Below are 22,790 nucleotides of genomic sequence, written 5' to 3' on the forward strand. Positions count from 1 at the left end.
ATCACCTTGGTAGTGGCTTTGGAAATATAATTGCTTCCCAGAAGGAATTTGAATCTTTTGGTTTAAAACCGGATTAGAATCGCAGGGACCAAGACCAGCCTTAGTCAAGTGAGAATACAGTGTGTTGGGCCACTCCTTTGAAAAGGAGTTTTTGGTTTATTGGATTTTGTTTTTGAATTGGAACAGCAAAGAGGGAATTCATTAAGTGTTATACGTAGATTTCTGTAGCTGTTGGGTATCTTTATGTTTGTAATGGATAAAAATTCTTGCTGTGTGTTTTTATACATATATATATATATATATATATGTTAACTGAGTTGTCTTGGAAGACTGTTGAATCGCACCTGAAGGGCAGGCTCATCCTTGCCAAATTCAACATAAAGGTTGTAGGTCAGGTGAACTCCATAAAAAACTTTGGAGTTTCTAAGCCCTGGCCCATAACAATATTTCAGACGCATCCGATTTTTGTACCAGAGGCCTTTTTCTGGAAGATAGATACGATTATTTCAGAGTTTGTGTCGGCGGAGAAAGTGCAAAGGGTAAAGAGCGCCCTGTTACAGAGGCAGACGCAGAAGGGGGGGGGGGGGGTTGACATTGCCAAACTTGTTACACTATTTTTATTTTTATAAATTTAGAGTATACAATATTTTTTTCCAATTAAGGGGCAATATAGCCTGGCCAATCCACCTACCCTGCACATCGTTTTGGGTTGTGGGGATGAGACCCATGCAGACACGGGGAGAATGTGCAAACTCCACATGGACAGTGACCTGGGACCCGGATCCTCGGCAGCATGAGGCAGCAATGCGAACTACTGCACCACCATGCTGCCCAACGTGTTACATTATTACTAGACAGGCGAATGCGGAGAAGGTGAGGCGGTAGTGGGAGGGAGAGGGAGCAAAATGGGTTAGGATGGAGGAAGAATCTTGTAGGGGTGCAGCCTGAGGGCGATGTGACGGCGGCATTGCCACTGCTGCCAAGGAGATAAATGGCGAGCCCAATTGTGCAGTCCAGGGTGAAGGTGTGGAACCAGCTGAGGAGTCATTTTAGGATTGAGGGGGTGTCGGTGTTAACGCTGTTGTGTGAAAACCATGGATTTAAGCCGGGGGCGACAGACGGTCTGTATAGGAAGTGGAGAGATGTGGGGCTGGTGAAGGCGAGGGATTTGTACCTGGAAGAGAGGTTTGCTAGTATAGAGGAGCTGAGGGAGAGGGTAGGGCTCCCGAGAGGAAGTGAGTTTACATAATTGCAGGTAAGGGACTTTGCATGGAAGGTCTGGAAAGAGTTCCACAAGCTGCTGAAGTATGACCTACTGGAGCGGTTGCTTCTCCCGGACGTGAAACGGAGGGCAGGATCGGAGACATATATGGGTGCTGGGAGAACAGGGAGGTGAGCAGATGGTGAAGATTAAGGAGAAGTGGGAGGGGGAGCTGGGAGGCGAGATAAACTGGGGAGCGTGGAGCGAGGTGTACGTAGGGTAATGGTGACCTCTTTGTTGTGAAGAGGTGCTCACAATTTCAGTTCTTATTTACAGGCCGAGGAACATTGGTTTATTTTTGAAAACCTGTCTCCAAAACTAATTCTAAGTAAATTCTGTGCTGATGAACACGATTTAAGCACCTCCTCTCATTTCATTCCAAATCTCCATACGTTCTGTTTGGAGTGGAGTGGGGAGAGGGGCAGCGCTGAAGGGGAAACAGAAAATATCAGACACACTGTATCTTTTAGTTTCTGACGAGAACCACAGCACCCACGTTTGTGTTGTGGGTTGTTAACTGGACATGGGCTGAATGACTGAGAGGGCAAGAGGCCACATCTGTTGATTACCCAGCAAGCCTCAACTGAGCACAAGACTGGGTATAAAGTTCATTATTAATGCACTCTGAATAACAAAGTAAAAGTCAAACAATTCCTAAAGATCACCTGAAGTCCAAGGTTTCTTTATACATATGAAAACAGACCAATGTGTGTTTTATTCTTCCCTACAAATTACAGAGATAAAAACAAATTCTGAGAAGGTTGAGAGTTAGATACAAAAATAGGAAATGCAAGTCAGCAGCATCTGTACAGCATAAAGTCAAGTTATTAATTGTTGTTTGGCAGTACAGAACTTGAGTATTTCTGAAAAAAATGAGACTTTTTTGTCAAAGTTTTTTGTCTTGGACTCATCAGGACATTTCTCAAGAATGCAAATCCAAAACAGACAAGAAAATTTATGATGAATGCGAACGTTTTCCAAGTAATGGATGTCAGACTTAGCTTGTTGTCACCAGGTGGTCCTGCAACACACAAGACATGATTGGCTCATGGGTCGGGGTGGTGTGGGGGCTGGGGCCAGGCCATGCCTGCCATGGGAAACCGCAACGCAGCGCTGCCACACTTGATTCGCGATGCCGACCTCAGCCTTGGTACTGGTCTCGCTCCAGGCCCAACAACCATGTACAGTGCCCACTGCTCTGCAGCAGTGAGGGGCCGCAGATCCACCGGTACCCCTCCGGTCTTTCTCTTTCTCTCCAGTTATGCGCCGCCTTCTCCTAGGGGGGGGGGGGTGGGGTTGACACAGAAAGTGCACAGTGTTGGACTGTCGGACACGGGCAGCACAGGCGGTGGGCGGCAGGTGGCCTTCATGGCCAGGGCACGCGGCCATGGTGGCCGGTGTGGATGCTGGCATGTGGTGCAGGGTGGATAGCGTGCCCACTGCCGGTGGGTGGGGTTTGTACCGGGGCACAAACCTGGCCGCCCTGAGGTAGTGCAGCTTCTTTCTGCACTGCTGTTCGGTCCTTGCGGTGGGGCCCATGGTGCTCACGGCCTCTGCCTCCTGCACCCAGGCCCAGTATACAGCAGTGGGTAGCAGCCTCCTTCCCACCCCGGAGAATAGGGTGGTCCGCCGTTTCTCCACGGTGTCGAACAGGATCTCCAGCTCTGCATCTGCAAACCGGGGTGCTGCTCCGTGCTGCCATCTTGTTGTCTGTTGTTGAGTGTGTGTGGGGAGTGGAGTGCTAATATGTGGCTGCAGCTTGTCAGCCTCTCGAGTGGGAATCAGACACCATTTTTCATTGGAGCCGATCAAGTTTCACGTGGTACCAGTGCTAGCCCATTTACAGATCATGATTTGCTCCGGGACCGGCGCCAATTTAGTTATCATGGAAGTCCACTGATTCAGTCCTGGCGCCAACACCTAAGGGGGAATTCTCCGTTTCTGAGACTAAGTGTTGACGCCGACACAGAATTCGTGGGCTTTCATGGCAGCAAAATTGGTTCTGAACCTGGACCGATTCAACATCTGGAACACAGTCAATTAATTTAAAAAACGGTGCGATGTTCGCCGGGTCCATGATTGACATTCGGGAGGCTGACAAGCTGCAGCCGCACATACACATTACATTCTCTACACACACCATCCCAGATAACAAGGTGGCACTAGTTGTGCTGGAGTGCATCCAAACGGCTGTGTCTGCGTGGGTTTCCTCCGGGTGTTCCGGTTTCCTCCCACAAGTCCCAAAAGACGTGCTGTTTGGTAATTTGGACATTCTGATTTCTCCCTCTGCGTATCCGAACAGGCGCCGGAATGTGGCGACTAGGGGCTTTTCACAGTAACTTCATTGCAGTGTTAATGTAAGCCTACTTGTGACAATAAAGATTTAAACTCTGCCCGGCCTTGGTAGAAGCCCCCGGCCAGCGGCACAACTGTCAGCAAACTATGGTGATGTAGGACACTTTCCGTACCCCCCCCCTCTCTCCCTCAGCAGCCACGATGCCGGTTGCATGACTTTTAAAAGCACAAGTGAACCTCGCCATCAGGAACTCGGCCCATCGGAGGCGGAGCATCGCGGAGGCCATGGAGAGTACCGGGTCAGGCCCGCTAATGATATGCAAAAGGTGTCTAATGTACGTGCGTTCCGGAATGCATTGGCGCTGCTGGAACCTATTCTCCTGCCAATTGCGTTTCATGATTTCGTCATCAGCCAACTGAGACTCCTGCCCTTAGTTTCTGAAATGGAGAAAACCGCTCTTGTTCTTCCCCGCATTAAAGTTGAAGTAAATTTCCTGTTATCCAGTCTGACATTATAGAGATAGTGGAGGAATCGAGAGAATTGCTGGTGAGGCACAGTTGGATGTCCTAGTGGACATTGTTAGGAGTCCCGCTGATGTTACCTGCGACTGTCTCAAAAACACTGGTTCTTGATGGTGTATTTTTATTTGGAAAAGAACAATATACAACCCTGTGAGGAACCGGTCCAGTCAGTGTGTAAACAATTAATATAGAAAATGTATTCAAGAAATAGGAAAGAAAAAAAACTACAAAAAGTACACAAAATACACTATGACACATAAGTATATGAATAACTGAACACATCATGTCATCTGAAGTTACCCCTTGTTCCCAAAATACACCCACGTTCCCTGAACTCACTGAGTCACCCTCTTTCCCAAGCAACATCCAATATTAGTAACTCTATAGGTCAAATCCAGTTAATAGTTACCACACCATACTGCTTAGGTAACAAAGCCTGAGAAACAGGGCTGGATTCTCCATTTTTGTGACTAAATGTTGACGCTGCCGCAGGATTCGTGGAGTTCCATGCTAGCAGAACCGACGCCTCACCTGGATCGATTCAGCGACCGTTGAGGGGCTCGCACCGGCACCACATGGAGCACAATCGATTCCAATGAGAATCGGTGCGGGATTCGCCGGTTTTGTGATTGACACTCAGGAGGCTGATAAGCTGCAGCTGCACATACACACTTCACTCCCCACACACACCATCCTAGTCAATAGAATGGCAGCAAGGAGAGCAGCTCCATGCTTCACCAACGCCGAGCTAGAGATCCTCCTGGATGCAGTGGAGGAGAGGTGGATGACCCTGTACCCTGGCCGGGAAGGAGGCTGCCAGCCACCTCCATTCATCATGCCTCGGCGGTCAGCACCACAGGCAACACTGTTCGGACCGGCCAGCAGTGCTGAAAAAAACTGCACAACCTCCTCAGGGCGGCCAGGGTGAGTTGGCAACACTGTGACCCGGCACTAACCCACATCCCACACACCCGTAACCCGACCCCCCCAAACCCATAGGGCAGCGGAACCTCCACCATGCACTACATGCGCCGCCATGGCCGGGTGCTCTGGCCATTGAGGCCACTAGTTATCCACCCTCTGGGCTGCTTGCATTGGACTGCCTAACACTGTCATTTTCCTTTCCCCCCCCTCCACAGTAAAAGGCCGCCCATAACCGCCGGGAGCGGGAGAAGACTGGAGGGCACTGCAGAACCTGCGCACCCTGACCATAGCAGAGCAGAGGGCCCTGGTCATGGCCCGGAGGAAAGGGAGGTCACTCTGGTGGAGTTCGGCCACGGAAGTGAGATCCTGCTGAGATGCGGTTCCCCGTGACAAGTGTGTCAACATCCCCCCAAACATCACCCCCACCATCACCCCCACCTGCACTCTAGGAGCAGGAGTAGGCCATCTGGCCCCTCGAGCCTGCTCCGCCATTCAATGAGATCATGGCTGATCTTTTGTGGACTCAGCTCCACTTTCCGGCCCAAACACCATAACCCTTAATCCCTTTATTCTTCAAAAAACTATTAATCTTTATCTTAAAAACATTTATTGAAGGAGCCTCATCAGCTTCACTGGGCAAGGAATTCCATAGATTCACAACCCTTTGGGTGAAGAAGTTCCACCTAAGCTCAGTCCTAAATCTACTTCCCCTTATTTTGAGGCTATGCCCCCTAGTTCTGCTTTCACTCGCCAGTGGAAACAACCTGCCCGCATCTATCCTATCTAGTCCCTTCATAATTTTATATGTTTCTATAAGATCCCCCCTCATCCTTCTAAATTCAAACGAGTACAATCCCAGTCTACTCACCCTTTCCTCGTAATCCAACCCCCTCAACTCTGGGATTAACCTAGTGAATCTCCTTTGCACACTCTCCAGTGCCAGTACGTCCTTTCTCAGGTAAGGAGACCAAAACTGAACACAATACTCCAAGTATGGCCTCGCTAACACCTTATAGAATTGCAGTATAATCTCCCTAGTCTTAAACGCCATACCTCTAGCATTGAAGGACAAAACTCCATTTGCCTTCTGAATCACCTGTTCCACCTGTAAACCAACATTTTGTGACTCATGCACTAGCACACCCAGGTCTCTCTGCACAGCAGCATGTTTTAATATTTTATCATTTAAATAATAATCCCTTTTGCTGTTATTCCTACCAAAATGGATAACCTCACATTTGTCAACATTGTATTTCATCTGCCAGACCCTAGCCCATTCACTTAACCTATCCAAATTCTTCTGCAGACTTCTGGTATCCTCTGCACGTTTTGCTTTACCACTCATCTTAGTGTCGTCTGCAAACTTGGACACTTTGCACTTGGTCCCCAACTCCAAATCATCTATGTAAATTGTGAACAATTGTGGGCCCAACACTGATCCCAGAGGCACACCACTAGCTACTGATTGCCAACCAGAGAAACACCCATTAATCCCCACTCTTTGCTTTCTATTCATTAACCAATCCTCTATCCATTCTACTACTTTACCCTTAATGCCATGCATCTTTATCTTATGCAGCAATCTTTTGTGTGGCACCTTGTCAAATCTTTTCTGGAAATCCAGATATACCACATCCATTGGCTCCCCGTTATCTACCGCACTGGTAATGTCCTCAAAAAATTCCACTAAATTAGTTCGGCACGACCTGCCCTTTATGAACCCATGCTGATGCCTCGCTATTTCTTCCTTGATGATAGATTTGAGCATCTTCCCTACTACCGAAGTTAAGCTAACTGGCCTATAATTATCCGCTTTCTGCCTACCTCCTTTTTTAAACACTAACTCTATCGACTAACTATAACTATTATATCTTAAATAACTCTGCAATAGACTATGAATCTTATCTTCTGCAACTCCGAATCTAATCTCCCCAAGCTCAAGAGCCAGTGCAGTCTATAGTACTGTCCCTTAGCTGCCTCTAATGGCTACGCTGAACATAACATAAATTCTTCACATGCTGTACATTTGTATAATGTCACAAGTGCCACAGCCAGATGCCCCCCTTTAGCCGAGCACCGACAACGTGGGTAGGCCAGACAGCTGCCCTCGATCCGAGATGCAGGACACCACAACTTGATTCTGAGGATGACACTGACTTCCCATGATAGCTGTCTCAAACATCCTCCACCATCCCAGAGACACTCACCTCAGTTGGGCACTTCAGTGGAGAGGATCTTGGGACACTATCTGGTGTGCACCACACAGTTGATCCAGTACAGCAGGTGGAAGTAGGAACACCTGAGTGGCAGGCCGACCCCAGGAACTAGCTGCCTTCCAGACAGATTTCGGGCTTCTGGCACTGCCCAGGCGCTGGCCAACATGGCACAGACTGAGAGAGGTGTCTGCTCTGTGACAGAGGGAGATGGCGCAGTCACTGGCTGATGTGACACAAACACAGACGGTGGTGGCACAGTCAATGGATGATGTGGGGCAGTCCTAGATGGAGATGGTCCACTCACTGTGCTTCATGGCCGTGAGCATGCAGACCCTGGTCGAGACCAGAGTGGGCTTCCAGGACTGGCAGTGCCAGGTGGCGGGGAGCCTCAGCTGCACCCTCATCACATGGAGTAGCCCAGGGGCCATCGGGCACCCGAGGGAGGAGGAGGTGTTGGAGCCCATGATGGTAACTCCTGCAGGGGAGGTGCCGGGACACCGCAGCAGCTTGGACTCCTCATCCCCCCCCCCCTGTCCCTGGCGCATCTGATGGGCAGTGGGCAGAACAGGGCTGCACCATGCCACCTGGGACACCAGAGCAGCTACCGGGACCATCCTGGACTGTTTTTTTCAGAAGAAGGCCGCCAATGGGGACCCAGGTCGCAGTGAGGGAATCACAACAGGCCGCCTCCACTCCTGCTGTACCGTTTAGGTATCCATCTGTAAGGTCAGAAAGTTAGACACCAGTTAAGTTGGCACGGGTGCAGGCACAATTTAGTTAAAGGGGCTAGGGCACAAATCTGTATATACGTTGTCACATTAAACACCTGTTCACACTGTTACAACTTGTCTCAGTGCTCTGTCAGATGGGTGTGAGGGGTGGTTGGACTGGGCTGGCCAGAGAGGGGGTGCAGGGGGATGGGCAGACATTGTGGGTGGTCTGGGCTTCCCACTCTCCCCTCCTGACTGTTCTCACCGCCAAAACCCCAGGGATCCAATGGCACCGTGTGATGGAATGGCCATCTCACATGCACGGAACGTCCAGGTGGATGTTGTAAAGAGCTACTGTGGGCAGGAGTCAGACATTGTCATACGATGCGGAGCACCAGGGTTCCTCACAGAGCGGGTTGTCATCATCCTCCATCCCATGGACCAGACCCGCTGTTACTGCCAACCCAGACCCGGCACCCTGTAGTGCGGCAGGTATGTATCACAGAGGGCATTGCAGGCGCGGGGAGGGGCGGGGTGCGGGGCAAGGAGTGGGGGCTGGTATGCAGTGTTCATGCCCATGGCCAGTTCCCCCCCCACCCCTAGTCGGTGAACTTGGGGGTCTCCCATGTGCACTGACCCAGGCGCACACATCATGCGACCACCCGAATCTGCCTGGGCCCCATGTCCTGCCCATCCATCCGCTTCGCCGCATCCTCGCCGTAGGACGAAGCCTGCCATTCATCATCCTTCTCCAGCACATCGCCCCTCTGCTGTGCGATGTTGTGGAGTATGCAGCAGCCACCACAATGCGGGCAACCCTCTCAACATCATCATGTAGGGCCCCTTCAGAGAAATCCAAGCACCTAAACCGCATCTTCAGGATGCTGAAGCACTGTTCGATTACACGCCTGGTCGCGGCATGGGCTTCGTTGGAGCGGGTCTACGTGTTGGTCTGTCCTCCGGATAGGCATGATCAGACAGGACCGCAGTGGATAACCTGTCACCCGGGAGCCAAACCCCGGGGGGGGGGGCATCTCGAACTTGTTAGCAATTTTTGAGTGTGCCAGGTATATGCATGATACGCAGCGATGGTCACATTTTAGCCGCACATTCATCGAGTGGAACCCCTTTTGCTTTGTTTGGACACTGTCCCAGTCCCGTGGGGATCACCCCAGCCGTACAGCTGTTCCGCCTGTCAACCCCCTCGGGCCCTGGCAGGGACACCCCGCCCCAGCCAGTGTCCGGCCCGGCAGCCCACTGAACTTTGGCGTCAGAACCTATTGCCGCCCAATCAAGTTTTGATTTTGCTTTCTGCCAATGGAGAATCCTGCCCAAGGTCTCTTCTTGTTTCAGTGAATGCAAGAAACTGCGGGCGGGAATCTCCGTTGCCTGATGCCGATATTGTAATCGGGGATCGGGCGGAGAATCCCTTCCGGCGCCCAAATCGGGGCAAGCACCGGTTTGATGCCGGTTTTCAAGTCTTCGCCCCATCCAAAATGGTGTCATCACGTCGCGCGCCGTTGTAACGGATTTGGCACGTAATTGTAAGGCCCTCCCCTGATGCTCTGCTCCTGATGGACCAAGTTCACAAGCGCATGTCCAGCGCCGTCACAGTCAGTCGGGAGCCATGCCTCTGGCTGGGGGAGGTCTTCCGCGAGGGCTCGTTGGACTGATGGGGGGTGGCCTGTGGGGCTGTTTTTGGTCCGCGCACGGCTGGCACCATGTTGTACGGCACAACCGCTGCAAGTCATCGCCATGCGCATGCGCGGCCATCTACCCGGCCATTCATGATGTGGGAGTCGGGTGTTTTACCCGGCGCCGCTGCTAGCCTCTCACCGGTCCCGGATTCGTTGAGGGCTCAGCGACAATTTTGGTGTCGTAAAACGCCCTGGAGTTCTCCCTTTCTGCCGGCACTTAGCCGCTGAAACGGAGAATCCAGCCCTGCATCTTTTAGAGAATATCTGCAATCTGCGATGGCTCGAAATGTCAGATGGAAGAAGTCTCTGTGGCTCGGATCACAGATGGAACCTTCTTGTCTGGCTGTTGGATGGAAAACTAACATGTCCCCCCAATGAGGGTGTTCCCTGTTATACTGTTTAGTTTTTGATATTCCCCTCTCTGGATTCTGCTGTCTACCTCTCTCAAATTCCTTGCCTTTAGAAATTATCATTTGTATAGCTCCACTGATCTTTGGTAAAGAATGTTTCTGATGTGGCCATTCACACCTAAATGTGCGCGATCTTCCCACAAGGGAACAAAGATCCCGAGCGAGCATGTTTTGCCACGTGTTTCCCGGTGCTCGCAGTACCGAGAAACACATGACTATACAATGCTACTCGCTTTTAATAAGGGGCTTAAACAGGAACGTGTGGCCGAGGCAGCACATAGCGCTGTTTTTTTACGATGGGACTCCTTGTTGTAGCGAGAGATTGGGACGCCGTTTTTAAATGCCGTCCTGATCTCCAAGGCCCACATAAAAATCCCTGACCCACCCCCCGCCCCAGACCACATGCATGGGAGGGTCCCACCGGCACCTCCCCACACCCACGCCAGGCAACCCCAGCTCAATCACGCACACAGAAAATGCCAGTTTGGCAATGCCAACCTGGCAGTTCCACTGCCAGCACCACCTAGGCACCTCAGGAATGCCAGGCTGGCACCGCCAAGGTGCAGGCTGGCACTGCCAACTACCATGGTGCCCAGGTGGCACCAGCAGTGTCAGGGCACCACCCTGCCCAAAGGGCATGCAGCTAGGGGCCTCCGATCCCCTTGGAGATCTCCACAAGTGCCATTCCATCTGGTCCCCGTTTGTGGGGACCAGTACAAAACAGCGCTTGTCTGTGGTCCTGAAGGCAAAGGAATTGAATCCCAAAGCCTCAGGAACCTCGGGAATCTGCCTCGCTCTAATATCCAGATTTACCAAAAACAGATCCCGCCCATTGTGGGCAGGATTCCCCTTGTAAAGCCTCTCGAGATTGTGTTGAATCTCGCAAGGCATTGTGAGCCGGGTAGATCCCGGGAGCGGGGTCTCCCAGCTTTCACCTGCCATGCTGCGGGATGGCGAGCTGCTTTTCACGTGCAGCATGGCCGAAAGATCGCACCCATTGTCTCTAGACTCCTGCCAATCTTGTTGCTGGGCAAATCACATCTCATTATTCCTCCAGATGTCTGCTAGTCTTGCTACTTGTTTGTTATTTTATTTTCATCTCAAGTTTACTGTTAATCTTGTTCATTTACTACATTCCTAACAATGTGTGGAAGCTGATGGTGTGTTTTCAAATTATGTTGCCATGGGGCAGCATGTACGTAAGAAATAAGACTGGATCACTGATAGATCCTTGGGAGACACCAGAGGTAACAGTGAGGGAGAAAAAATGAGAAACCATTTCAGGCAATTCTCTGGTTATGACTAAGACTTGAACCAGGTATGTTTTCCGACACAGTTGGATAGCAGAGCACAGACACTGGAGGAGAACCACATGGTCAACTGTATCAAAGGGTATGCAGACGGGTTATGAAGAATGAAAAGGGATAGATTAACACAGTGCAACCACATCGGATGTAATTTGTAATTTTAATAAGAATCAATAAAGAACATTAGTGATCTTGTTTGGCTTTTATGACAATACAACAGCTTCATGGTCACTTTCATTAGCTTTGCAGCAAACAAAGTGGTGGGATTGGAACTCACACATTCTCTGATGACTTGTTCAGCCCAAAGCCAGCATGTACACTACTCCCAGTGAGGGTGACTAGATGGTAGTCAGGAGTAGACCTCCTGATGCTCAATTGCCTTCAGGGTGACTGTGACCAACCTAATGTCCTTATTTCCACTTTCACTGAGACCAACCAAGTCAGCAGAGCCCAGGGAGGGACTCTTCTGGTCTGCCCATCCTGCCTGAACTGCAGGTGATGGTCAGAAATTAAAAAACTTGTTTCTCATTAAGTTCTATGTTGGTTCATCTTTGTTTTCCAGGACTGTGTTATAAGTAAGCCTGAAAACGGTTTGATCTCCAATCGGATCGGTTCATTTTTCAGGTAGCCGGCCGGCAGCCCCCTAATGTTTGGTCCTTTAAATAATTAAATGATGGGCCGAACCTGCTTTTAGGACCTCTAACATAAATTTGATTGCAATGGGTTGGGCAGGTGTCATGTCTGCTCGTTAAACAGCAGTCAATTAAAATGTTATCAGTACCCGGTTGAGTTTTATAAAACGTTTTCTGGGCTGTTGGGGCCACTCCTGGTAAAGGCCTTTAATGAGTCAAAGGAGCTGGGAGTGCTCCCCCCGACGTTAACGCCGGCTTTGATTTCTCTTATTTTGAAGCGGGACAAGGATCCAGCGAGCCGTGGTTTGTATAGGCCAATCTCCCTGATAAATGTGGATGCAAAATTGCTGGCAAATATCCTAGCCACAGGTATGGAGGATTGTGTCCTGGAGGTAACGGGGAGGACCAGACGGGATTTGTGAAGGGACGACACATGACGTCCAACATTAGGCGGCTCCTAAATGTATTAATGATGCCTGCGGAGGGGCGCGAGGCCGAGGTGGTGGTGGCCATGGCTGCAGAAAATACCTTGGATCGAGTCGAGTGGAAGTACTTGTCGGATGTCCTGGGAAGGTTTGGGTTTGGACAGGGATTTGTGGATTGGGTCCGGTTGCGATATCAGGCACTGGTGGCGAATGTGAGGACAAACCGAGTTCGATCAGGATATTTTAGCCTGTGCTGGGGGACGAGACAGGGATGTCCACTCTCCCTACTACTGCTTGCCCTGGTGATAGAGCCTTTGGCAATGGCGCTGCGAGCATCGAACATTCGGCAGGGGATAGTGAGAGTGGGGGTGGAACATAGGGTCTCGCTCTATGTGGACGATTTGCTCCTTCATATAACAGACCCGTTGGGGGGAATTGCAGGAATTATCAGATCATATCATAAATTTACAGTGCAGAAGGAGACCATTCGGCCCATCGAGTCTGCAACGGCTCTTGGAAAGAGCACCCTACCCAAGGTCAACACCTCCACCCTATCCCCATACCCCAGTAACCCCACCCAACACTAAGGGCAATTTTGGACACTAAGGGCAATTTATCATGGCCAATCCACCTAACCTGCACATCTTTGGACTGTGGGAGGAACCCGGAGCACCCGGAGGAAACCCACGCACACACGGGGAGGATGTGCAGAATCCGCACAGACAGTGACCCAAGCCAGAATCGAACCTGGGACCCTGGAGCTGTGAAGCAATTGTGCTATCCACAATGCTACCGTGCTGCCCGACTGGAGGAATTTGGTCGGTTTTCAGGTTACAGACCGATTATGGGCAAGAGTGAGCTTTTTGGCGATTCAGGCAAGGGGGCAGGAGAGGAGACTGAGGGAGATGCCGTTCAAAGTGATGGGAAGGAGTTTTAGGTACCTGGGGTTTCAAGTGGCGACGGACTGGGGTCAGCTTCATAAACTAAATTTGGGCAGGCTGATTGAGCAAATGAAAGGGGACTTCCGTAGGTGGGACATGCTCCCGCTGTCATTGGCAGGGAGGGTAGACTGTGAAATTGACAGTCCTCCCGTGTTTGCTGTTCGTGTTTCAGTGTCTTCCAATCTTCATCCCCAAGGTAATTTTGAGGAAGGTGAATGCAGCGATCTCGGATTTTATATGGTTTGGGAAAGCCCTGAGGGTGAAGAAGTTCCTTCTTGAGCGGCGGCGCGGGGAAGGAGGCTTGGCCCTTCCAAACTTTATCAATTATTACTGGGCGGCTAATATATCGATGGTTAGGAAGTGGGTAGTGGGGGAGGGGTTGGTGTGGGAGCGAGTGGAGGCGGCGTCTTGTAACGGCACGATTTTGAAGTCTTTGTTAACGGCACCTCTGCCATTCTCGCCGGCTCGGTACTCCACAAGCCCAGTGGTAGTGGCAGTCCTGAGAGTTTGCGGGCAATGGAAGCAACACATGAGACTGGAGTGTGTGTCGGTGTGGTCACCAATCTGTGATAACCACCGGTTCGCTCTGGGGGGACTGGACGGGGGCTTCAGGAGGTGGCAGCGGGCAAGGATTGAGAGACTTGGAGATCTCTTCTTTGAGGAGGGTTTCCCGAGCCTGGAGGAGCTCGAGGAGGGAGTTTGAGTTGCCAGGGGGGAATGGGTTCCGGTATCTGCAAATACAGGATTTTGATCAGAGGCAGGTCCCGAGCTTCCCTCACCTCCCACTAAGGGGGCTACAAGATAAGGTGAGGGGCTGGGGAGGGGAGGGTCTCAGAAATATACAAGGAACTGATGGCGTGGGCAAGGGTCCCAATTGGGGAGGTGATGAGGAAGTGGGAGGAACAGCTGGGAGGAGAGTTAGAAGTCGGGATATGGGAGAAGGCCCTGAGGAGAGTCATTGCATCCTCGTCATGTGCCAGGCTTAGCCTGATCCAGTTCAAGGTGGCCCACAGGGCTCATGTGGCCTGGATGAGCAGGTTTTTTGAGAAGGTGGAGGTGGTGGGGGAGGTTCTGCGAATCATGTGCACATGTTTTGGGCTTGTCCGAGGCTTTGGGGATTTTGGCTGGGATTTTCAGATGTCCTGGAAGGGAGGGTGACTCCGAGTCCAGAGGTGGCAATATTTGGAGTGTCGGAAGATCCGGGAGCCCAGGAGAGGGAAGAGAGTCCGACATTTTGGCCTTTGCCTCCCTGGTGGCCTGGAGACTGATTTTGCTGGGCTGGAGGGACTCGGAGCCTCCAAAGTCAGGGGTTTTAGGTCAGTGACATGGCAGTGTTTCTTAGACTAGAGGAAATTAAGTTCGCCTTAAGGGGTTCGCTCGGAGGTGGCAGCCGTTCACCGACTTCTTCAAGGAGAATTGACTATCAGCAGGAGGGGGAAGGGAAGGGCGCGGTGTGGAAGTGATGAATAAGGGCAGGGAATCTAATGTATGGCTAGTTAGGGTTTATTTGGGGTAGTTGGGTATGTTATTGTGGGGTTTTTGCATGTGTTGGATTTCTCTTTGTTTAAAATGTTAAAATTATAAATGCCTCAATAAAATATTTTTTGAAAAAATATTTTAATCAGATTTTGTTCCTTTAGCCTTCCCCCCACCAATATTGTGGGCCATCTCCATCCCATCCTGGGCACAAGGCAAAAAGGCCAACATTCAAACTCCACAAATGCATGAGGGACGTTGCTAGCTCAAACACAGAATGTTAATAATGACTGAGTCCCAATTTCAGGCAGGCTGTGGACCTAAGGTTTAGATGTTTTCTTGGCCTGAAAATGGCATTGGTGAATTCTTAAAGCTCTTCGTGTTGGTGATGCAGGACCATATTCATACTGAAGGACTATCAATCTGGATGTGATCACCAAGTTTATTCAACGATATTCCACAGAGTACTGCCAGGAAGAAATAAAGTTCATATAAAATTGTGGATTAAGCAAAACAAAGGCAAATTAGGTATCTGAGAAAAAGTCGCGGAACCTGTTGATAAAGTAACTAATCCACACAGACTTCTTCGACATACAGATGATTTTAATGGAAGTCTGGTTCAATGTTTTTATTCCAACGACTATTGTAAATTGAAATAGACCACACCAGTAAAATTAAAATTAAGTTTGGGTACACAAATTTGGGTACACAGTTTATGTTAACTGCTATCGCTGTGCATTACAGGTAGAAAGGTACTTTCAGTGAGGGGAAGACAAGCAGGAATTCTCTCAGGATTTTATGCTGGCAAGAGTTATGCCTGCAGCTGTTATTAAACAAGTTGTGTGATCTCCTCACTCACTAATCAAGGATCCCATTAAAAATATTCTTAAGGAAACTAAAGGATTGGATGGTTAATTTACAAAATGAAAATGAAAGTCACTATAGTCCCAGATGACCATAGGCAGCTTTCCCCTTTTGAGAGAGCTGACTGGTGGTGATTTAACCTGAGGATCACTACACCTCAGGCGAGGGGCAAGGTTGAGAAGGCAGGGCCTTTATGAATAACCTCAGCCGGAATGGGAATTGAACCCACACTGTTTGCCTTGCTCCTGCATCACGGCCCAGCTGTCCAGCTAACTGTGCAAGTGAAAATCTGTTTGGAATAATGAGAGATTTGGTGATTAGGTGTGTAATCATTCTGTTGTGTGTTAAAAAAGAACAGTGATCAGGTAGGCATGATGTCCTGAAACTTCACAAACAAGTATTGGAATATTCAATTGCAAGTGGTTCAGAAATTTCTTCCTGCTTCCTCAACACTTATGACATAAAAGCAGGTTTTCTCCATCCGAATGAGAATATTCCCCAATGTAGTAGCACCAGTTAGTGAGGACATTATACAGAAAAAAAAATCACATACACTACAAGAAGCATAACATTACTTTTAAATACAGCTTTGAAAGATCCAAAAGCTTGGATAAATATAAAACAGTCACAAAAAACATTCTTGCTAACGGTAGAATGTAAATTACTTTCAAAAAGACCTTCAAACCTTTTTAAAAAGAAACATTAATCAAGATTTTATTTGGTTGAGGCAAAAGTTCCAGCTTCTTTTGCAAATAGAAACATTGTGTGTTTGAACAGTGGCAAGATGCAATCTCCATTTGAACATGATCTGGAGACTGGCTAAGGATATTAATACACAATCTGTTGCTTTCATCATCAAATAATGAAATATTTATTTAAAAGAAACAGAAATGTACAGATTCTGTGCTTGAAAGAGAAGGGATTAAATAATTTGGTGGTGTTAAATATGAAATGATGTGCTCACTATCGCCTTCGGGTTTACATTTCTCAATTAATTAAATAATCACTCCAGTTGATTAGAATTTAAGGACAGAATCTCACAATGATCTTGTAGTGCACAAAGACTCCATGAGACGAATATAGTGAAGTCGATGAGGCTTTATTAAGCGTGTCTGTTCCCCAGCAGCTCGATAGTAAACTGGCCTGCGGGGGAAGACACCGGCTTCTTATACTTCGCCTTCAGGGCGGAGCTTGAGGTCAACGGCCAACCAGGACCCGGGATCTGTCAGCCAATGACATTAGGGCTTCCAGTCCCACATGACCCCCAATACATACTACCACAGATCTGCACTCTGAAAAGGATGATCATTGTTCAGAGAACTCTATAGACAGAGTGATGGGTTATAATGCAGTGCTTTAATAAAGTGCAATGCAAGCTGAACAATGCCAACATATTGTACTTCAGCTACAAGTAATTCACCCCAGTATTTCTCTGCCCAAGCACAACACACGTATGGAAGAGCAAAACCCATAAATGCACAAGTTGGATATACATGAATAAACTGTGGAAATTGCACCTCCATCGCCTCCACAATTTTCTTTGTTCAAATTCCAGTGAAAACTCCCAGTATAATACAAATTAGACCATATACAGCTTCAATTTCTAGACAGACTCCCAAATGATACAATAAGTGGAAATTCAAATACTTGACACTAATTTTAATTCCTGCAAAACAAAAATAGACTGCTTGATGTAAATATAACAATTCAGCAGATTCCATCACAACTGCAATGCTATTGAATAAGTAGCGTGTTATCCACAGTATCTTCTGTGTATGGTTAGTTCTGCTCTTTTGTCAGTTTATTTAACTGTTCGAACCTCTCAGGGTTGTATTGTAGCAGCGCTTCCAATTCAGAGTTAGAATCTATCCTTGCAGACCTGGTAATGGAAATGCATTATTTACCCCCATACTTCAATAAATAATTAAGTTGCATATTACTACTTCACTTGAATAGCATCTTCTTGTTAGACAACTGATAGTGATTAGACACTTCATTAAGACATTCCTTTCCTAATTTAATCAACTGTGATTAATCTTCCATCAAATATTTTTAAAGTTGAAATTTTCACTTTTTAAAATTTCCTTGAAATTTCAAATTAATTTCTCCTAAATTGTTAAGATCCTCTCCTCCAGTCTCCCACAAAGCACTATCTATTTACAGGTGCTCCTACATCAGACAGTAAGATGGTGTATTGTGTGAACTTGATCTGAATTTTCCTGCCCTTGTTCGGTTTGCTCCCTTTCTCCATTGGCTTAGCTAAGAGAATGAACTCACATTGTGGGGGACCTTTGAAAGAGAATTCCTGTTGCACTATCCTCTGAGACAACATGCCAACAGTTTGTTGTGCTTCAGTCAAACAAAAGTTTGTCAAACCATCAGAACTCCTTGCCACAGAGTTGACTGTTGTCATTACACAGAGAGTTCCATATGTTTCTACACAGAAGAATCTTTTGCTGGACAGCTAGGCCAGAGAGTAGGCTTGAAACACTTTTGAAAAACTATCCCTTTAAATGCTGTATCAATCTACACCTCTTTGTCCAAAAGGCTATTTCTTTTATACCATACATCACAGATAAGTTCATCTATCCTTCAGAATATTAACTCATTTGTGACTTAGACAAGTTGCAACAACTTTGGTATGTAGAAATATGTCAGCTGGCTAAAGGACCCATAAATGTTTTCATTCTGTACACTAACTTATGGCACAGCAATTTGAAACATATGGTCTCCTTTTGTGAACTACCTCCTGTTTTCCCTTTGACCTGGATATTCAGAATGCATCTATCAGGCTCTTGAGAGTGATATCCATCATTTGCTCGGTGGGGTCCACTCTAGACTGATGTACCAATCTTAACATCATCACATTTAGTTTCTGTATACAACCTAGACCCCATGTATCCTACAATCACTCATGCTACTCAGCTTGTTTGAATAACAAGTTATGTGTGAGGACAACTCTCCTTAAATTTTATGTGGGTAAAGATGAAGACGAGGGTGGTTAGTTTTAACTGTGTTTTTTTGTGCCTCATTGACTCAAAATAGTCAAGTAATCTAAACCAATGGCAGTACTCTGGTCACTGAGGACTGGCAACCAAGAGGAATGGCATGATTGTGCTTTTATTTTAAGTTGTAAAAATTAAATTTTGATGGCTCCTTACACAGCTACCTTGCACTCTTCTCAGTAAGGCTATGCTATCTTGCACAGAAGTTTGTGGCCTGCTCATTTCCATTATGTAGGAAAGAATTTGAAAGGGTGAGCTAAATGTGGGATGCTGATACAATGTATGCAATTTTACATGTATTTCGTAGATATTCACAGTAACTTCACTGCAGTGTTAATGTAAGCCTACTTGCGACACTAATATCTTCTGTGTCCTTGCTCACAGGATAAGCAGAGGATTAGGAACAAACGAGAACACAGGGATGAAGCAGGGTGGCAAATGTATGCTGAAATATTAAGGGTTAGAAGACAGAAGGATGCATGAGGAGAGAACAGGGAACAAGTATAGCATGGGGAGCTGGGCAGACTCCAAGTGGAACGCAAATGACTAGCATGTACCTTACAGAGAAGAAATCCAGAAAGTGAGTGGTTGGGAAGTTTACATTACCCAGGGGAGAAAAAGACAAACAGTGGTGTGTTCAGAGGGTTGCAAATGTGTTTTTGGGTTTCACAGAGAAAGAAAAACAATTTGCACATATGTAGGGTCTTTCACTTAGCTGCATTCTTCCATGGCTGGTGAATCACTTGATGTCGGTAGAGAGCTGCAAAGTCAGCTGCAGACAATGCAACCTTATTTTCCCCTGTAAATGACTGGCTTACTGTGTTCTGCAGGGATTAACCACAAAACTGGACATCAAAACCTGCTTTTCTTAACTTGGTTGTTTTACACACCAGAAGCACTGGAAAAATGAGAAATTTGGGGTATAAAGACCATACTGAACCAAGCCAAAAGTGCCAAAAGTATTAAATACGTAAATAGACTTTGTAATCCAAATAAGGAGTATGTTTCAGGCAGTGAAAGGGACTTGCAATGTTCTTCGCCCTCTCCAGCGACAACCATTTCATAATAATATGTTCTGGTGGACCTTTTAAACAAGTGGGCCAACAATTTTGCCAAATACAGAGCCAGGAGGGATATGATATAGTTAATAAAGTCATATAAACAGCAGCTGCTGTGAGTTAGCATTGCTACATTTTAGGAGGAGAAGTTATAACAAAATTAGTTGTAGCAAGTCAGTGTAAAATGTTTTGGGATCATGTGTGTGAGATAAATTGAACAGAGCAGTAATCCAACATCCCAGACAGATCTTTGGATTATATACTTTTTCTCAATCGATCTGTACTTTTAGCAGCTGTCACATTATACATCATTCATTAATGTTGTACAAATTAAAGTGCCTTTGTAGCATTCCAAAATGGACATGTTCTGTATTATTTCTCCATCAGGTAACAGCTGGCCCAGTTATTGTTGCCGATACAGCAACAGTAGAATTTCTCATTCAATATAAATGTTGCAGATTGATGTCAGGCCTGCTGCTGAATTACTTTATTGTAAATTTGAGATCTCTGTAGAATGTTAGGGACTCCCTTGTTGATGGGTTCCCCCCTCCCTTTTAAAACCTGCTAATCTGTGTGGCCAAACATACTGCAAACAATGAGGTGGCAAATCAGTTTTCAAAGGAAAACAATTGGTGGATTCCTGACATGACAGGAACCCTAGAAAATGTGACCATTGGCTTGTTTAAGCACCAGGGCCCTGCCTTTTCTGACATGGCAGCAAGAGCAAAGCAGTTGCTCTGAATATGACCAGTTTATCTGCCAATACTCCTCTTTTCATTCCTTGCATATGAAACAGTGCTTTTGGTGGGTTAGGCAGCAGTACAAGCTACTCTTAACACTAACTTACTAATTTGCAGATATTATGTGACGGATGCAAGTTTGAAAAGCTGCAAAGAGTATTTAGTACTCACATATTAACTTTCTTGGTGCTTAGCATAAACGTGCCACATTTCAAATATATTTGAAGGGTAAACAGAAATCTTTCACTATGCTCAAGGTAATAGGCTTTGAAAATGTATCTGCTTTGCCATCGTGGAGCTGGTGTAGATGGCTGAATTATGGAATTGTATCAGCCAGGACCATTTTATTTCAATGGCATGTTATGATAATAAGACTAAACAATGTAATTAATCAGTCTTATACTTAAGTTAAATCTAAATATCGCAGCAAGTGTTAGTTAATGGTTTAAGTAGAATAGTGTAAGGTAATAATTTTTGTTGTGAAATGCACAGCTCTCTCCCTCTCTTCTGTGCCACTGTTTCCCTTCCGCTCCTGAAAGCATGACTTAGGCACTAGTTTCCCTTCCATACCTCTCCTTCATGGCCAGACTTCACAAATACACTTAGATGGTAAGAGCTGGCAAACGCAGGGCAGGGTGGTCTAATCCTCACCTTGTTCTCACCAGTTGCCCAGACACATGCACTCTTCCAGGGCTGATCAATAGCGTAAACCTTAACTGATTCTTCCTCTCCTCGAGGCCAGCTGTGGCTTCACTACTGCTGGATCTGAGTTTAGTTAATCATAACAGAGTGAGAATCTAACCTGGATTGTTTGGCTTCAAATAATTGCTACACATTCACTTCGCCAAATGGCCAGTGGACAATTTCCATCTCTCTGAATATTTTTATGATCTCACTGCTGAGAGCCAAGGGGAGCACACATCATCATGCTGCTTAACAGTCGTTTTGTTCATCACAAAAGATGCACAAGCACTACAATTGGGGATGAGGCAAATGCACGATAATAAACTCTCAAAGTTACAGAGGCTTCTGGAACATCAATTCTGGGACTCTGGAATCTTGTACGCAGTATATCCTTGAAAAAGTCAATGTTTTCCTTATATCTGTGTGTACACATTACGTATGCTTATCCAAATAAATTGCAGGAAGTAACCTTAAAATTAGCCCACTTGAAGCTCTTATTAAAAGAATGTGAATAAGAGCAATGGAAAATAAGTGTTTTTTTTAATGTAGAGAAGCCAGTCTCTTCACACGGCAAAGGAAATCTCAGCTGCCAAAGGAAAATAAAATGTCAACTCATTGGGATCTAATGAGTATCCCCTGTACTGTAGGGGTTTGAGAAAAGATTGATCTCTTTGTGACTGGGAGAAAATTCTCAACCTCTAACCATCAAGCTGACTTGATTTATAATATTTTTGTGGTTATTTAGCAACAAAATAAAATACCAAAATAGGAGGTTGGATTCAAAGTTGTTTACATAACACAAGGACATTCTGTAGTGGAACAGCGGCCTTTTAAGCTCCTACTGGTTAAAAGGACAGTGCTTAGCTGCTTTGACTGAGGACATTCTGCATTTTTTCCAGTTCATTCTGTGCTTCTGCATCCTAGATCAAGAGAAAGAACAGGACTGTGACATCTGGAGACATACAAAATAGATCTTGCAATGGCAGAAGACTGACTACTTTGATTTAACTTACACTTAGCAAAGGGAAACGAGTGGGAAAGCAGAGGGCAGGTGCTTCCTCATAAGATAAAGTGACACTTGGAAGACTGGATACCAGAGGACAAAGTCATATCAAACACTGCCCCCCACCATCCCCTGTAACCTCACAGGATTATAATATGAGGAGGGAAGGTAGGACAACCGGGCCAGTGCTCCCTGGATGACAAATGAGATAGAGGGAAAGGTGAAGCAGAGAAAGGGTGCATACAAAATATCAGATTGACAATACGGGAGACTTCTGGTGACGGCGGGCGGGAGGCAGCCGCGCGTTGGAGGGCACCCGTTCGGGAACGGCATTGACGGGGAGTAACGCCCGGTCCTAGGGCCAGCGACAGCAGTAAAAGTTGGGAGACAGCGCACAGAGAAGAAGGATGTCAAAAAACACCAAAACAACGGCCGGGAAAAAAGCGGCTGAAAGTCCGCTGGGGAGTGGAAAGGTCACCGTGGGGTCAACAAAGAAAATGGAGGCTGGAGCACCAGGGGAGGCCGCAGTGCTTACGGCTGAAGAAATAACTAAGGTGATGGCTGCGGAATTCGAAAAGCAGTTGGCGCAGATTGCGAAATGCATGGAGACGGTGAGGAAG

General features: G+C 47.1%; 1 protein-coding gene across 2 annotated transcripts in view; it reads right to left on the reverse strand.

Moving 5' to 3' along the window:
- Nucleotides 1-11,483: 11,483 nt before the first annotated feature.
- The window catches only part of LOC140398093 (regulator of microtubule dynamics protein 3-like), a 583,369-nt gene continuing 572,062 nt past the window's right edge, over nucleotides 11,484-22,790 (reverse strand). The window contains exon 12 of one of the 2 annotated variants that reach the window (XM_072486340.1): nucleotides 11,484-15,283. In XM_072486340.1, the coding sequence (XP_072342441.1) occupies nucleotides 15,263-15,283 (21 nt within the window). In that variant the 3' untranslated portion in view covers nucleotides 11,484-15,262. Of the gene's footprint in view, nucleotides 22,088-22,790 lie in introns of both variants that reach the window. The other variant, XM_072486332.1, reaches the window with a different exon arrangement.

Source organism: Scyliorhinus torazame, chromosome 2 (assembly GCF_047496885.1).
Source record: "Scyliorhinus torazame isolate Kashiwa2021f chromosome 2, sScyTor2.1, whole genome shotgun sequence".
In the NCBI taxonomy this organism is placed as follows: domain Eukaryota; kingdom Metazoa; phylum Chordata; class Chondrichthyes; order Carcharhiniformes; family Scyliorhinidae; genus Scyliorhinus; species Scyliorhinus torazame.